Here is a 19,069-nt window from a genome sequence, read left to right on the forward strand (position 1 = left end):
GTATTGATTTGCTCAGCAGGTCTCTCTCTTTCTTTCTTTCTTTCTTTCTAATCATCATGAGACTACTGCTGCAAGAGTGTGAGCTCTGCACCTGGGAGGACAGAATCACACACACACACTCTGACAGGGCTAACTGTTAGCAATTCAAGGGTAACATTACCCAATGGTTACCAACCGGTTTAACGACAGAGTAGAGCTGTTTCTGTGTCAGTTTGAGATTTATGGTTGGTGTTGGACGTTAAGAGCTACTGTGGGGCTTTGGCCCAAGCAGCATATTATGAGAAGTAGGGATGGGATCACGTTGTGCTGTGTTAAGGTGCTGACACACCAAAATGACATCAAAGAACTAGCGGCAACGAAAGCCAACTGTTGCGTCATCTACATCGCCCTGTGTCAGTTGCATTTGAACACACTACAAAGACTACATCCGACGGCCAAGTAGCACGTACGTTCTGCGCCTGCGTGAGTGGAAATAATGCAAAAGGGGAAACCGGAAATCCAAGGAATGCATGAGATAAACAAAGTAGCGTAGAGAGAGAGTGGTACATCCTGTCAGCCAAGCACCGCAGCACCTCCATGGACTATTACATCCAGACGGTCCCGGTAAAGGAATTCCCTCAAGGTATTCTTGAGATGTCACGTTCACAAGAATGAGACAGATGTCACATATACCTTGACCTTTGACCTCTGATCACCAAAATCTAATTAGTTCATTGTTGAGTCCAAGTGGATATGGTGTCGGCGTCTGTAGCTGCCTGTCTGTGCTCTCCCTAACCCACGATTTTAAACTGATTTATTTTAGCTTTGAAGTGACTTTTAAGCTATCTGCTTGGACATCAGTTGTTTTTATTTATCTCCTTTAATCGGATGTTATCTTTTAATCACTGGACGTCCATGCATTAGGGGTTTTAACAGCCAGACACTGCCTGGCCTGCTTGACAGGTGGGAAAACTTCCGCCAGCTGACAACACAGCGATACATACATGGCACACTAATGTGGACCCCCAGCTTGAAAAAGCAGACAAAAAGATTGCTGACCTGAAAGAGAACATTCACCGGCTCTTTGGTGAGCTAAATGACAAATCCTCCATGCTGACCACCCTCCAGGAGGTGGCTCATGAACAGTTACTCAAGATCACCTCACTCACAGCGGCCCTTCATGACACGGTACACTGGGATCCCACTGCTCGGCCTCCACCGTCCTCAAGCTCAACACCGAGTCGCTGGTGGTCCTGGGTGGAGGTGGTCGGCAGGGTAAGAGAGCCCTTGACTGTGCTGCCTCACTTCCGTGCCTCAGCCTGTCAAACAGCTACAGCGCCTTGGCATCGGGCTCCTTCCCCGCCGGCCGGTGCTGATCCAGACGCCCCCCGCTTGGAGGGGTCTGCCTCGGTGTCTAACGGCGCTGTGGCTCCCTCTCCACCGACCAGTGGTACTCCTGCAGCGCTCTGCACGGATGGATCCGCGTCTTCCTCGCTGGCACCTGTTGAGGACCGGAGACCATGTCGGAGGTTCCTAAAGGAGGCTGTACTGAGACGCTCTGGGGGACTCCTCTCCCACAGCCGGGTGACGATCCTCCTGCCGGGGCCAGGACTGCTGAGTCGCCGTAGCTCCTGCCTCACTGTTTTCCTGGAGCCACGGTCCCTTGACAAACTTCCCGAACTGCTTCATTCAGCCCCTTCCTCCATAAACCGGCTAATTTTTCATTTGGGCTATCTCCCGGCAATCAATCACAGCTGACAAAAATGAATTTTGTTGCTCTTTTTAACCTTTTAAAAAACTGTGGAAAGGTCCCCTGCCAACACTGTCCCGCGGTACAGAATGCTTCAGCAGGCTCCTCGCCCTCAATTCCTGGACCCAGGCTGCCTGTAGCACTTATGGATTTACTTTTATCGACAATTTTAACTTATTTTGGAACCGGCCCCCGGTCAGGGCTGATGGTCCCCACCATGGACCAATAGCAACCCAAAAATCTCAGTTCCTGTCACACCTGCTTCACACTCACTACATTGTGACGATGAGCACACGTTCAGCACAAACATTAACTTGGCCGTGCTGAACGTGCGCTGTCTTTTAAATAAAACTTTTATCATAAATGACTTGATTTTAGATAACAAGTTGGACTGTATTCTTTTAACAGAGACATGGCTTGGCACTGATAGACCAGTTATGCTAACCGAGGCTTGCCCACCAAATTTTAATTTTTTATTTTCTACTAGAAAAAGTAAAACAGGAGGAGGTGGAACTGCTTCAGTCACCAAAAATACACTAAAGTTTCTTTTAACAGCTACACATCATTTGTGTACCATGCCTTTGTTTTTAGCAGTCCTCCTATTCTTTGTATCACCGTTTACAGACCACCCCACCATTCCACCTCTTTTATCAGTGAATTCTCAGAACTATTATCAATCATACACACCACCTATAACAGAATTTTAATAACTGGTGATTTTAATTTACATGTTGATAATACATCTGATCCAGTGTTCAGAGAATTTTTAAACCTTTTAACCTGCATGGATTTTAAACAACCCGCACACAGCCAACTCACAACAGAGGACACACCCTGGACCTGGTCATAACCTATGGCCTGTCCACTGGTGTGTCCTTGATGTATTCTTGAGATATCACGTTCACAAGAATGAGACAGACAAGGTCACAGTTACCTTGACCTTTGACCTATCGCTATCAAAAACTACTCAGTTAATTATTGGGCCCAAGTGAACATTCTTGCAAAACTTGGAAAAATTCCCTCAAGCTGTTCTTGAGATATCGCATTCACAAGAATGGGACGAACGTACGTCCCTACCTATTTATGTGCGGAGGTACAGACGTATGTACAACGGACGGACAACCTGAAAACATAATGCTTCCAGCCACGGCTGTCACCAGCACTGAGTCATAAAAACATTGCAACAGGCATTGCTATTTTTTTAGAGGAGCTGCTGTGAAATCAGACATTTCAGGCCACAACAATCACAAAAACAGCCCATGAATCCTGGAGGGACTGTATGAAGTTTAAAATTCCCTAACCTTCTTATCTAAACCCACTATGTGCAGTATTAGAACATTTCTGAATTTGGTGCCATCTAGGTGCAGTATCAAGGATTACACTGTGTTATATAATTATGGGTATGTTACAAGTTAGTATATGATATACAGGTTTAATATGTAAGGGATAATGTATAATGAGCCGGTGAATACTGGGAAAATAACTCCTGACAGGGGAATAGAACCCGACGGGCTCATTATACATTATCCCGCTTATTACACGGCTAATTATCAGTTAAATAAATAATGTTGTCTGCCTCCGCGAAGTGCATTAAAACCGACCGGATTTGACAACTTTTGGTGAAAGTTTTGTACTCACCCAGGCTTAGTGGACTGAACCGAGGCATAAAACTCGCGTAAAATGTCATTAAGCATGACTGCCGAGTGCGTATTCAAATCCGTGTTCTTTTGTTTTTGGCAGAGAAAGTCCGTATTCTTATTCTTCAGCGGCATTCCATTCCTCAAAATCCTTATAGCTACTCTCCAAATAAGTTAAAAGAAATGTTAAAATCAGCCACTTCACTTCAACGCTGGGCTACATAGCAACTGTGTAATGACCGTTGCTACTAGCAACAGTCATTACACAGTAATATCAGACCGCTGAATGCCGCGACTGACCAATCAGAATACAGCATTCAATAGAGCCGTGTAATAAGTACAATTTAATGAGCTGGAATTACGGTCCTTGAAAATGAAAGTCCTGGCTGTTAAATAGTAGGGGGACTTTGATATCAGAGCTGTAACCAAGGAAGATTGACAGTTAAGAAATATGTCCTTACCGTACAAGTCCAATGGGCTGGTACTTGTAGAAAACACTGTAGTTGGCCCACTCTTCATACAACAGCTGTGGAAGACAGTAAACAGTATTTTGTTGCATTGTTTGTCAAGTTTGGTCATGCCTTCCTTTTTCTGTTTCTGTGAACTGTGTTCAGAACCATGCAAGTTGGATAAGCCACTGGATTTACAGTTCATATGACAAACACAAATGGCCTGGAGAAGGTTCCCTGTCATTTACATCATTTGACTGGGTATACGTCTTTAACTAAAATCACATGCTGAAAACTTTAAACTGTGCTACTGGCTGTTGATTTAATGTAATTATAAATATGTCATAAATAGTGTATTTGTGGGGGACTATTTTCAGCAGTGGATTAATCAACATGTGGTACGCTAGTGAGTATTCTTAGAAGCAGAATGATGTATGTGGGACTGATGTGGATCACTGATGTGTTTATACTGGTGTTTATAATGGAGTTCTGTGGCACAGAGGAAGAAGATATATCAGGCTTTAAATACACACAACACTTGTTAGTAGGATTAATCACTGTTGGTTTGGATGTTTTTCTTTCACATTTTAAGAAAAATATAAAATGTCACCACAGTTATACTGTTATTATTCAACTATTATGGCAGAATATACAGGGATGAAAGTAAGCTGGTACGGTCTGGTACTACCACTTAAAGATTCAGTGGCGGTATACAGTACCAGGAAGAGGAGAGAGCGGCTGCCTGCTAAAGCCCACATTCAGAACCAGTCAAGGCTGCACTTTAGGCCAGAAAATAGATCTGCTAGCAATATATGCAGCTTTAAACACCACTTTGTCTGTTTATTAATTGCTTTTAACTCGTTCTGAATTGCTTCTGAACTGTCCGTGCTGTGTTTTGGTCCATGCTCAACGGAGCCGCGCTGTCCGGTCATCTCCCTCTCTCCCCCAGCCCCTCCACTGGGAGATATGAGCCCAGCCTTCGAGACGTGCAACACTGTTAAATGTCATTCAGTTCATCAAAAAATATCCCAATTAAAATCAGTAGCATAATAAGCAGATATGTTCCAGGTTATTTTGTTTAATTTCAGACCTGCCAACCTTGAAGAAAGGTTACGAGTACCACCTTACCAGACACTCATGCGTGGTCATGAACATATGTGGACACGGCGGCACTTTTTTTTTTTTTTTTTTTTACCCATAAAAGTCAATATGCACATGTGGCAAACAGAAGAAATGAGCGTACATTTACATATTCATATCTATAGGCCTCAGCCCCACATAGGTCCATAGACGCCCAATATTTGTTTTATGGCGCAGATCAAGGTCAATTTCATCAATCTGATGGTAGTATTGATCATCTGCTTAAAAAATACAGTAATATGTCCTGTTGTGACAAAAAGAAAGATTTCAAGTGGGATTCGGGGGGTTCTCCCCCGAGAAGATTTTGAAACATCACATGGCGAAATCCTATTTTCATGCAATTTCATACAGAAATAGATAATAGATCATAGACAAGTGCATTAAATTAGCATTCCTCATCATGTTCTTGTGTAGTACGACACCTATTAGAACTACTCTCTTCTTATTGCCTTGTTTTTTTCTTATAGAAATTCAGCAGACTCATCAAACAAAACGTCTTTTTATCATAAGTGTGTTATAGTTATTCAGGCAGGGCACATGGTTTCATAACACAGTTGAATGTAAATTTGTCTGCAATTTGCTTACCTTGGTACAATTCTCACCAGCAATGTATCGACAACAGGCGACTTTGACACTATTTACTTCAGTGTTTGCCCTACCATTTTATTAGGGGGCACCCGCCCCCCCTTGAAGGTCAAGTTAATTTTATTTAATTTTATTTTCTATATAGTGCCAGATCACAAAGAAGTCACTTAAGGTAACCTTTCCTATAGAACAGGTCTATTCCTTGTCCTTTCATTAAACAAACTAAATAGCCTTATGTTATTTATCTTATTTACAGACAGCGTGTCATTTCTGTCTCTACATGGTCGCGCGTTTACAATCCTCCCCTGCTCTCTGTATCGCGCACGGCGGAGTTTGGCCCCATTGGGTGCGCACACGCACACACACACACACACACACACACACACACACACACACACAAGTGAACACACTAGAGGGCGTGAAAAAATAAATAAAAAAGGACTTGGTGGTGGAGTGAGATTTCTTAAACGGGCATGAGAAGGTGATACCGTCTACCAGACTGAACACGCGGTAACTCCGGTCTGAGCTGACGGTGAGGAGCTAATAAGAGCTAACTGTAATATGCAGCAATCCGATTGGCCGAAATCTTTTCGTTCCGCCTACGCGCCTATATTCACCGGGTATCAACTTGAGTGACATCTTGCATAGACAAATACACTGAAACCGGCGAAATGCGCGATCGAGTGATATGCGTACTTTTAGAGCATCAAATCGTACCAGCGTACATTGATGTCAAAATGCGTGCCTGGTACGCAAAATGCGTACAGGTTGGCAGGTCTGTAATTTCAACAACACAGAGAACAGCTTGAACGTGTGAGCTAACGATCAAGGATTTCACTCTGCGCGTCTACTTCCTGTACTGAGACGTTTGATTTTTCCACAACTGGACCATGGACGTCAAAAAATGCCGTTTGCACCGGGACAGGACAAACAATAAATGAAACCAACGAAATTCCACACATTCTTGTGGTTGGCTCAAACGCTGTCAGCGTGATTTAAATAGTAAATATTTAAATAGTTTATTGCGGACGTTGATCAATGTTTTTTACAACGAAAAATAGGTGAAGAGGAAAAGAGAAAAAGAAAATAATGACATGCATGGTACTAAGTGTTCATTAATGTTTCATACATGCCAGCACCCTAAACATTAAAACAAATATTTTACTCTACACGTGAAGTGTTTTTAATTTCTTTCTACTCCATACAGGTACAGTAAAATATTGAAATGTTTTTATTTGTTTATTTGGTTTTTGAAACACATTTTTATAAACAAATGAAGCGAGGAGAGGTGAACAATATGAAGCAGTGAAGGTTTTGGTAATAGTACCTGCAAGAATTTAAAACTACTTTCACCCCTGAGAATATACCAAAACACCTAGAACAGAATAACCTGGACAATAACAGCATTCATCTTCTCAAAGTTTGAAACATGTTTTTATCCCAATTTGTGTATCATCTGTTAACTGTTAAAAATGTCAGCAAGGAAAATAGACTTGAGTATGGAAATTGATTCTGGAGATGGACGGATATAAAGGTAGCAAAGTAGACCTTTGATTTGCAATTATTTGGTCTCACAAGGCTACGGAGGATTCCACATGTTAGAAGATAAAAGCATTCATAGAGCACTTATGCACGCCAGCAGCAGGTGATCTACATGGGTTAAATAGCAAGAGAAATAAAATCATGCTCAAGCAGGCCCAATTTGTTTGTGTTCCAAGGTGAAAGCTGAAGTGGTGACAAAATAATGTGCATTTGTACATGTGCAAAGCCTGTAAAGAGTCTGTAAAGACTTTTATACTGGTCTCCATTAGAAACAACTGTCTCACCTTTCTGTCATTGGGCTCTGCGCTCTCCTCATTAATATCTCCCTGAAAAAGGAAAGAGAAACACTAAAGCTAGTTACTGTGCACACTGAGACAGGGCTGTAAACCAGATTTAATCATCTGACATGGACTAGTAGGACGAAATGCTGAGCTACAGTAGTTTTCTAGTTTTGACATCTTTTCACTAGGTGTGGGCGATACAACAAGGTTTTGATCCAGTATCAAATAATACAGGGCCAGAATCACCAATATCGATATTGTTATGCTACTTTTTATTGTTTAAAGTGGCTTTTTTATGTGGGAGTGAAAGCAGTGTGTAATAATTTATGAGGTACATAACCAGTCTGCTTAAGTAACAACAACGGATGAGAAATATTACAGTGTGAAAATGTAACATTAACCAGTGATGAAGATCTGATTTGACTAGAATATTTATTTCACTAGGCTACTATATACCTGGACTGCCAGTGAACTCTGTCTCTGTGTCAGAGGTGTGGATGCTGAGATGTTTCCTTCCTACTTCGGTTGCAGCTCCAAGTTCTCTTTCTCATGTTTTTTCCTCTTTCATTAAGTCATCACTGCTACTATGTGTTGGATAAAACTAGTCAGGCTTGGACATACTATTTGCATTGAATGTCCGTGGACAGCTACGGTCATGCAGATGTGCACGCTATTGTATTTGCTGTACAATTACGGGTTCGCGTCAGCCCACAGCAGTAAACGGGAGAGCTGGGAGGTGGTCTTACCATCCTCCTATTGCCAACATTGGGTGAAAGTGAAACTAAAAACTGCTGGATCTCAGGTAAGTTGTTTGAGTGCAGGCAATACAAAATCAGCGGAGAGGCAAAGAGTACATTCACTAGATGTATTCACAACGGAATGTTTTTGCAGTTTTACTATTGAAATACAAATATGTACAACATAGAAGAGAGATGCCCTTTTTTAGTATCTATCCTTTTGACATAAGGATCAATCTTCAAAATTAAATGTAGTATCGAGAGCATTGATATTTCAAGATCAATCAGCCCACCCTTACTTTTCACTTCATCTTCTAGTGATAACACAAATGTGACCGATTGTATAACAGCTTCAAAATACAAGCATATAAACATGACTTAGAACTAGTACCACCTATTATAATAATCTATTAATGCCAGGATTAGTATTACTCACATCATGAAGAGGGTAGGCTGCTGTATAGACACCAGAACCCAGCAGACTGGTGATACCTGCAGAGGGAAAACAAATAGGTGTTGATGTGGTTTCCATTTAGGTCCTTCCTCAGTAGAGTCAATGAGGCTTGTAGCCCTTGGAATTATTTTACATTTAAGTCATGTATGTGTTAAACTTCGTGAGCTTTGATTTTGTTGACCTATTTCAGCTTATTGAAGATAAGTTGGTATCACAATTCATGCCAGCTGATTAGTGTTACAAAATCCAAATGATGGAAAGCCAAAGATGTGTGCTTTAGGATTAAAAACTTAAGCTAGCCACTGCTCTGCACCATCACCAAAGTTCTGGGGTAAAGAAAAGAATACATTATTAACTTACTGCTCTGCAGAGAGGCATTTTACATTCATACTCTGAGCACAGTTGAGCCCTTGGGATGAAGTTAGGTCTTTATTTACGCAATTTTTATTTTATTTATTGCATGTATTTTTATATATTGTATTTAACTCTGTTAACTCTGTAATTGTGCATTTTTGTGGTACATTCAGGGTGTCCTTGAGAAAGAGAGCTCGCTCTCAATGGACCTCCCTGTTAAAATAAAGGTTAAATTAAATGAAATGAAATTTGGTAACTTCTACCTGACTCCCGTAAAGAAAACCTCTGAAAACTGTAGTGGAGGAGGGGGCTCGGCTTAGGCCTGCCTAATGTTACAGCTTAGTCTCGCTCATATTATGTTTAAAACCAAAAAGACCTATACGCACTGCATCATATAGGTTAATAAAGCAGCAAAACACTCACTGCAATGAGTCTGTTTACCAACAATCTTATCAGCAGCAAAAACAACACAACCCACTGGACTATCCAAAATGTTTTGTATTATGGACTGCTATTTGTTGGAAACACCTGTAATGTATACAGGATTTACACTGACAGGGCACAGTCACTGTATATGATCACAAAGAAGGACAAAATCGATACCTGCAGATATCCTCCATCATACAGGATTTACACATAATTGCAACAATGCTTTCCTCGCCAAGCAACAATATCAAGAAATCAGCTTATATTGTTACTCATTAGCATTTGAAAACACAAACTGCTTCGCCTCCACAAGTCCAGATTGTGGATTCAGAATCTTCCATAATTCACACACAAACCCACATACACATACCTGTTAATATGGCTTTTTTGCTCTGTCTCCAAATGATCTTTGTGTCCTGTCTTTGGCTCTCTGAGGGATGTCTCTCTTTTTCTGTCTCCTTCTTCTTTATTATCTCTACTCTCATTTACTGGTAATAAAAAAAGAATACAAAACAGCACGGTGGTGTGGTGGTTAGCACTGTCGCCTCACAGCAAGCGGGTTCCCGGTTCGATCCCGGGTGTGGGAGCCCTTCTGAGCGGATGCATGTTCTCCCCGTGTCAGCGTGGGTACTCTCCGAGCACCCCACCTTGAAATGCAGATTGGGGATTAGGTCAATTGATAACTCTAAATTGTATGTAGATGTGAATGGTTGTCTGCGCCATTTGCCGAAGCAACGCCAGCATGCGGCTACAGTGCTCTGTGTTTTTCTCGTGATCCCGCAGACGTTCGGGGTGTTTCCAGTCAGAGTAGCCACTGACAAACTGGGTTTTCTTCGTTGAAAAGAGCATGCAAGCAAAGCATAAAATATTAAGCTACCTGTGGATGGTGAATAGGTGATCCAGTCACAGAAAAGTTTTTCTCCATTTTGTAGAGGGCTGTACAGCAGATCGTTAGTGAAGGAGCGCACTTTACCGCCCAAACCGCCATCACGAGTTGATGCTGGGTATCTGCTCGTGCGGTTATCGAAGGCTGCAGGTCCACGATCAGTAAGTACAGCTCGTGCGTTTTCACTCACTTCACCCCACAACGCCGGGTCCGACACTTTCTACATCCACTAGCTGCCGGTGCTGTGACTGCAGCTGGCTACCGTTGAAGGTTGTGGCGGGCTTCCTGTGGCATCTTCCTCCGGCTCCGGCTCCGGCTCCCGGTTTGCTAGCTTAGCTTGCACGGTGTTCTCCAACTCCAGAGAATCTTCACCCTGATTCTCCTGGCTTCGTTTGAGGAAGAAAGTTTGGATGGAAGGCACACGTTTTTAAAAAAAGTTGCCTCCCCCTCCTCCTTTTCTTTGCTCCTCTTATGTTTGGTACAACCACTTGTTTTGCTCATCTTTCACCCTCTTATCACCGCTATGGCTGACAACAGTCGTGTAGGGGCAGAGGCGGAGCAGCCTGTTACCATGGTTTCCACACTTGCATTTGACCAATTAAATCATTCTATTTAGGTAAAATATATATATATCTATATACACATATATATATATATATATATATATATATATATATATATATATGTATGTATGTATGTATATATCAGCATGATTTTTATTGGTTATACATGGTGTCATTTATTTGAAATTTGAAGAGGAGGGATTTAGGGGGAAAAACATTACACAGTAGTTTTCTCCCATTCTGGCTGGGCCCATAGCTGTGCCCCTTCCTGTGCCCATAAAGCCCATTGGGTAATCCGGCCATGACTGAAATGCTGAAATTATTTACCAAACTGTCACACAAAGATGACAGGTTAAAGTACAATGACAAAAAAGGCATTACAAAAGACTGTACCCTGCTACACCTAACAGAGTTAGTATATCTAGCAATAAATCTGTACGATGTAGCACAGATGGCCCGTCTTTTGACTAATTTTAAACCAGGTTCATATTTGGTCATTAGAGTAGTATTAAAACAATACAAAAGTGATCTTAAATCTTAAATCCATCTACTGTAGTATGCACTATGGGGTTATATCAAGGCCTTTACAAATAACTTGCTTAAGAGTGTGACCTTGATTATGTGTAGGCCAAGCAATGTGTTGTATGAGCTCAAAGGCCGACAACATGTCAGCGAACTGGTTAGCAAAATAATCATCAGAGTTATCAACATGAATGTTAAAATCATCAGAAATAAAAATTGAGTCATATTCAACAGTAATTTTGGATAAAAGTTCTCCAAATTCAGGTGAAAAGCCTTTATTGAGTCTAGGAGGGCAGTAAACTGTGAGCCTTTGACAGGGATATACAGATCTGATTATTAAAACTACATATTCAAATGTAGAAAAATAACCAAGTGTTATGCTTTTACATGATAAAGTATCTGAAAAAAATAGCAGCAACACCTCCACCCCTTCTTGTTAGACCTGGTACAGTGTGAAAATGAAATTTAGACATTGAACCTTCAATCAGCTCCTAACTACCAGTTTCATCAAGCCAGGTCTCAGTGAGTAAAACACAATCAAGTTGATAAGATTTTATAATATTATTAACTATAATATTATTAACAATGAAGATTCTATTAGTAAGGGATCGGACATTGAGAAGAGTCATGTTTAAAGTGTGTGCTGAGTGAGTGGAACTGTTAATTAAGGTTGACGATTCCACTTACTCAGCACACACTTAGACTATATGAGAGTCAAAGCACTCTGTGGTAGGATTCACACAGTTTATAGTTGATGTGTTAGTGGGAGACACAGAAGACTGGATCGAGTCTTGCCGGAGTGCATATCAGGATGAAAATGCTACTGGATGAAATTTGTGCTGCTTGGTGCCTTTTCTGTTGGTATACACTATCCGCTCTGTACAGGCTTGTTTTAGTCCAGAAGTAATCAAAGTTAGAAGTCATATCCTGCAGCAGAGCAGAAGTTTTTTTTATCCAGTGACGTAGACTAAAGCGTCAACTAAAATGTTCAAAGCTTTTGGAGAGAGTTGGAATGGGGTCGGACAACAGAAAACATTTACCCAGACTCTCAATTGTATGGCACAGAGACTCAAGGTCCGCATGTGATTTGCTGGAATTTCTAGCCATGACATCATTCATTCCCACATTTGTAAAACAATGTTAACAGTGGGATGCAGGTCAGTGAGAGTCTGAATGAGTTCAATTAAATTGACAACCTTGCCACCGGAGGTACAATGGGTAATAGCACCAGGGAGAGTCAAACACCTAATGACAGAATCACCTACAATCAAAATCTCTGGATTGCTGCTTACCACACCACTGTTGTAGAAGGCTAGTTTTGGTGGAAGCTGACAAGCCGTGCTAAACAGGCTAGCCCAGTTAGCATCAGTGCCAGTAATGCTTGGCAGATCCAGTGGTGCAGCCACCTGGCTGGAGGGACGATGGCCAGGCACGCTAGCTGGAGCTCTAGGTGTTGGGGCAGAAGCTCCATTGCAGAGGAGAGACACACTCGAGGGCACTTGTCAGATGGAGAGGCATGCCAGTGCTTGAGTAATTGCACGATGATCTGAGCCATTTGGAATAATACCAGCTTTGCAATTCCCTTCAGCACAACCTCTACTCAGCAGCAGTGAAGGTGACATTGGTACATCAACCAGAGGAGCAAAGAAGTTAGACAGCTCCAAAATGGTGGAATCATCCTGGGAATCATAGAGGGGAAGGGAGCGTCTATTATTGCTGTCAACCACGAGGCCCACATGGAACAGCCAGGTCGAACAAGTGTGTTACCTCAGTTGGTAGACTGGTTAGCTCGGGGTACTCTAACGAGGATAGCCAAGAGCAGAGGTCAGCCTGACACTGGAGAAAGACCGAAATGAGAGATCTGACCTGATCTTAGAGATGAACGAGGAGCTATGCATACTTCAAGAGTTACCCCCACTTTCTCCAGGGATTACACTAGTTAGGAGGTAGGCATCCAGGGATAGTGGGGAGTAAAAGATTAAAATTCCATAAAAGTGCTAGAAGCTTGAAATCCTCAGTGAAGAAGTGACAGGCACAAACTAGTCACCAGGCTAAAAACAAACCAGGCAAACTAGCAGCATCCTAATTCAGTCTCTTAAGTGGAGAGCCCACAACTGGAGTGAGTACTGTCCATACACTCAGCATGGGAATAGGAGAGTAAAATCCAAAGGCAGAATTCCTAAAAATCCTTGACAGAATTGCAATTGGCTAGTCTAACCACCAGGCTAAAAACAAACCTTGCTAAGCTAGCAGCAATCGATCTAGTCCCATTTCCAGCTGACAGCTACTGATCCAAAGACCAAATTATTGGCAGAGCTGCAGGTGGACATAGACAACACCGGCTTATGTACATTAAGGAAGGTTTTAGACATCAAGTAATTTTTCAGCCTTATTGACTTACCATAGCTTAGTAAAGAACAACCTAACATACTTGGTTAACCAGTGACACAGGGTGAACTTTTAATTGCCCCAAATAACAGAGCACCTGGACCCAGTAGTTTCCCTGCTGAGTTCTATAAGCAGTCCATTCTAGCAACAGTATTCAAACACTAATAACGGAAATGAAAGCAAATTCAAGACTTCCAGCAAACATGAACGCAGCCACAATTTCACTCCTCCTAAAGCCTGACAAAGACCCAACTTTGCTATCAAGTTACCTTCCCATTTCTCTCATGAGCGTGGATATAGAAATTAATTCACAGGACAGAAAAAGTCACTACATCCATAATCCATTCAGATCAGACTCAGGTTTATAAAAGGCAGTTACTCCTCTGTAACACACACACAGCATTAATTTAATGCATTGTTCATCACTATAACCAACACATTCTCACTCTGACCTCATTGCATATCGACATTTGGTCATGGACTTTCCACGTAAATATACAATGTGAAACATACCCTGGGTGCGTTTGTTGTTGACGTTCTGGGACGCCATTTCAATTTCTGCTTGTTACATGCATTGTCTGTTTTCAAAATATACTTCTGTTTTCACAGGAAATGTACAGTTTGTATGCAGTCTCTTTCAAAAGAAAAGCACTACGTCGGTACAACACTGCAAACTGACGTTTTTTTTCCTTCAGTGACAAATGCACGTGGTTATGTTTTGCCAACACACCTGTGGATTTGGGCAACAAAAGCATGTGGTTGAGTTTAGGAACATAGAACAGGGTTTGGCTTTAGGATCTTACAGGAAGCAAACATCACACTCCCAGGTGTAGGTGGCTGTTGGACCCCTAATGCTGGAAGTCACTGGCCAAGTGCTAGATTTCAGTGACTTCAGAGTGAGACTGGGTTGCTGTTAAAGTCAGGGACCATCATAGCCACCCTGGATGCCAAAAAAGCCTTTGGTAGAGACAAATTTGGCATTGAGGAATCATTTATCAACTGCATCAAGATTCTGTAGCTACACATCACCTTTAACCACTTTCATCACCAATGGGCAAACACCACAAAGCTTCACGCTGCACAGGGGGCAAGGGTGTTGGATCAACCTACCACTATCCATCATGGACAGAATAGCTACTGTTGAAATAACATAACTTTCTAAATTTATTTTCTGTGATTTCAACTTAACCCACGCCCATCTGGTTCAAATCACTAGACTCGATCATTTTAAAAACAAGACAAGACATTGAGTATTAAAGTGGTCAGTCAACACAAGGCCTCTGAGATAGACAGAGATCCAGACTTACCCATGCTGTACTTGGCCTTGCATTTTGTTCTTTTTAGTATTTCAAAGACCTGAAAGGCAATAAAAAACAGAAGAACTAAACTTAATTTGCAATGCAACAGAAGAAAATATTCATAAAAAACATTCAAGAATGACTTAGGGTGCTTTCACACCTGTAGTTGGGTTAATTTGGTCGCACCAGAGGGAAAAAATGATACATCATTGCATTTCAGTTTTCATTCGGTGTCTGTTTTCACTGACTTTTTACATATGAACCAAGAGGAGTAAACATGAAGTTCTACCGACTAACAGGTAACTCGTTAATTGGACAGTTTTTCCTGCATCATCAGTACCCATGTGTGGCAATTAAACTCTGGTAACTGACAAAGGTTTCTGCAGCAGCACTTTAATGGTTCTAAAGTGTTAATATCTCCGTTTTTTATTTTCACAAAGAGCTCATGGAAAAATAAGTGATTGTAAGCATTATTAATAGGCTATTATTAGACTGCAAATCAGTCACGTTATGAATAATGACTAACGTAGAGACAGGATGAAAAGAAGGTGTCTTGTACAGTAATGATTCAAGGTTTAATACTGTGGCATCACTGTCACACACTTTTTAATGGACATAGTGAACCGACAAGCTAAACAGCCAGAAACAGTGATGGAAGTTATCACAGCCCTTAACCAGGGAAAATACCCTCACTGCTGTGCACAGTGTTACCATGGTTACATGTATGCATTAGCATAAATAGGGTATGGGATATACATGGCCTTTATCAGGATCACTTATGAGATCGCAGACAGATATCAGGATCAGCAGATGGATTTATTATTGGTTTAGTTGTTGAAATCCTGCTAAAATCACATCTGCTATCATAAAATCCTGTGGTTGGTTTGTTTTCTTTCACAACACGAACAACCCGCACCAGAGTCCATTTGGAAGCGGACTGAGATCCACCTTGTTCAGCCTTGTTTTGTTGTTTGGTCCACACCAGGGTTCGACTGACAACTGTAACACCAGTCCAAATGAACTGTACTAACCACGCAAACTGACCTGACTTTGTTTTGGACCAAAGAGGTTAGGTCTGAAAGCACCCTTATAGACACCACAATAAAACAATGATAAAGCACCTATCTGTAATAGCAATAATAAGCTTAACCAAATACATGGTGGTTTCTGTTCAAAACTTGAGTGGTTCAGACAGTTGAGAGTGCATGACCTCTGTGGGACTTAGAGTAAAAGCTAATATTTTACATAAATACCATAAATGCATACATATTCAGGGATGGCTACACAACCTATACAATACCATACTGTCCATTGTGACTGTCTGTGCACTCGTTTGTTGGCTGAAATGTGATAAATGGTGAAGTGTTATGCCATGACAGAGGTGATAACCCCTCCCCTCATCATGAACAACAAAAAGTTGCCATGCGGTGCTCAGTTTCCTTTTGAGCTGTGGTGATTGTTCAACAGCCAGTTTCCCCCAGAACAGTTGTTAGGCCAGGTGGCAAGTATCTTTTGATGGGGCCTGGAGGCCTGACTGCCAATTTTCTTTTCTGCTGGGGGCCAGCAACAGACTTTGTTTTTATTTTGATGCTATTTAATTCGGCCGCTTGTACTCGCGATCTCGTTCTTTCGGTCATGACCCAGAGCTCGTGACCATAGGTGAGGGCTGGAATGTAGATCGATCAAGAGCTTCGCTTTCTGGCTAAGCTCCCATTTCACCACAACGGACCGGTTAAGTGCCCGCATCACTGCTGACGCCGCCCCAATCCACCTGTCAATCTCCTGCTCCATCCTACCCTCACTCGTGAACAAGATCCCGAGATACTTAAACTCTTCCACCTGAGGCAGGACCTCCCCCCCGACCTGGAGTGGGCAATCCACCCTTTTCCGGCTGAGGACCATGGCCTCAGACTTGGAGGTGCTGATTCTCATCCCAGCCGCTTCACACTCGAACTGCGAACCGTCCCAGCAAGAGCTGGAGGTCACTGTTCAATGGAGCTAGGAGGACCACGTCATCCGCAAAGAGCAGGGACGAGATCCTCCCGTCACTGAACCTAACACCCTCCACCACTCGGCTGCGCCTAGAAATTCAGTCCATGAAAGTTATGAACAGAACCGGTGACAAAGGGTAGCCCTGGCGGAATCCAACCCTCACCGGGAACAGGTCCAACTTACCGCCTGCCACGCGAACCAGACTCGTTCTCCTTCGGTACAGGGACTGGATGACCCTTAGCAAAGGGCCACCAACCCCATACTCCCGGAGCACCCCCCACAGGATGCCCCTGGGGACATGGTCGTAAGCCTTCTCCAAATCCACAAAACACATGTGGACTGGTTGGGCGAACTCCCACCCTCCCTCCAGCACCCTGGCGAGGGTAAAGAGCTGGTCCACGGTTCCGCGTCCGGGACGAAAACCACATTGCTCCTCCTCAATCCAAGGTTCAACTATCGACCAGACCCTCTTCTCCAGCACCCTGGCGTAGACCTTACCAGGTAGGCTGAGGAGTGTAATCCCCCTGTAGTTGGAACACACCCTCTGGTCCCCTTTCTTGCAGATGGGGACCACCACCCCGGTCTGCCACTCCAGAGGCACTGCCCCCGATGTCCACGGAATGTTGCAGAGGCGTGTCAGCCAGGACAGCCCTACAACATCCAGAGCCTTGAGATATCCAGGGCGAATCTCGTCCACCCCCGGGGCTCTGCCGCCGCGTAGTTGCTTCACTACCTCGGCGACTTCTGCCCCAGAAATTGGACGACCTGCCCCCGAGACCCCCAGCTCTGTTTCCTCACTGGAATACGTGTTGATGGGATTGAGGAGCTCCTCAAAGTATTCCTTCCACCGCCCAACAATGTTCCCAGTTGACGTCAGCAGCTCCCCGCCCCCACTGTAAACAATGTGAGCAAGTTGCTGCCTTCCCTCCCGAGGCGCCGGACGGTTTGCCAGCACCTCTTTGGAGCCGATCGATAGTCTTTCTCCATGGCCTCACCAAACTCCTCCCACGCCCGAGTTTTTGCCTCCGCGACTGCCGCTGCTGCTCCGCTTGACCCGCCGGTACCCGTCAGCTGCTTCTGGAGATCCACAGACCAACCATGCCCTGTAGGCCTACTTCTTCAGCCTGATGGCTCCCCTCACCTCTGGTGACCCTAGGAGCTTTGCTGTCGGGGGCATTTCGCCCCTGGTAGGGTTTCCCATGGCAGATTGGTTCTGGGCGAAGGGTCAGACAAAGAACGGTTCAAAAGACCCTTCATGATGGAAAATAACAAGAGTTGGCGTACCCAGCCTGGAGGGTTACCAGGGCCCCACCCTGGAGCCAGGCCTGGGGCTGGGGCCCGTGGGTGAGCGTCTGGTGGCCGGGCCTTCGCCCATGGGGTCCAGCCGGGCCCAGCCCGAACCTGCTACATGGGCTCGTCCCCCTGCAGGCCCACCACCCGCAGTGGGATCCAGAAGGGTTCAGTGCAGTGTGGATCGGGCAGCAGACCAAGGCGGGGGCCTTGGTGGTCCGATCCTCGGCTACAGAAGTTGGCTCTTGGGACATGGAATGTCACCTCTCTGGCGGGGAAGGAGCCGGAGCTTGTGGAAGAGGTTGAGCGCTACTGGCTAGATATAGTCGGCCTCACCTCAACACATAGTTCCGGCTCTGGAACCCAAGTCCTTGAGAGGGGTTGGACTCTCTCCTTTGCTGGAGTTGCTCCGGGTGAGAGGCAGAGGGCCGGGGTGGGCTTTCTGATAGCCCCCAGACTCTCTGCCTGTACGTTGGGGTTCACCCCAGTGGACGAAAGGGCTGCGTCCCTGCGCCTTCGGGTTGGGGAACGGGTCCTGATTGTTGTCTGCGCTTATGCGATGAACAGCAGTTCAGAGTACCCGCCCTTTTTGGAGTCCCTGGGACGGGTGCTGGACAGTGCCCCGACCGGGGACTCCATTGTTCTGCTGGGGGATTTCAACGCTCACGTGGGCAATGACAGCAGGACCTGGAGGGGTGTGACTGGGAGGAACGGCATGCCCGATCTGAACCCGAGTGGTGTGCAGTTATTGGACTTCTGTGCGGGTCGCAGTTTGGCCATAACTAACACCATGTTC

The 19,069-nt window shown here is 43.9% G+C and overlaps 1 protein-coding gene across 1 annotated transcript in view; it reads right to left on the reverse strand.

The window, feature by feature from the left end:
• LOC125887526 (anoctamin-1-like) overlaps nt 1-19,069 on the reverse strand; it is a 147,223-nt gene that overhangs the window by 85,593 nt on the left and 42,561 nt on the right. Inside the window, exons 6-9 of the mRNA XM_049574418.1 lie at nt 15,001-15,049; nt 8,537-8,592; nt 7,367-7,408; nt 3,828-3,892 (exon numbers count right to left, since the gene is read on the reverse strand). Of these exons, the coding sequence (XP_049430375.1) occupies nt 3,828-3,892; nt 7,367-7,408; nt 8,537-8,592; nt 15,001-15,049 (212 nt within the window). The remainder of the gene's footprint in view (nt 1-3,827; nt 3,893-7,366; nt 7,409-8,536; nt 8,593-15,000; nt 15,050-19,069) is intronic.

Source organism: Epinephelus fuscoguttatus, linkage group LG4 (assembly GCF_011397635.1).
Source record: "Epinephelus fuscoguttatus linkage group LG4, E.fuscoguttatus.final_Chr_v1".
NCBI lineage: Eukaryota > Metazoa > Chordata > Actinopteri > Perciformes > Serranidae > Epinephelus > Epinephelus fuscoguttatus.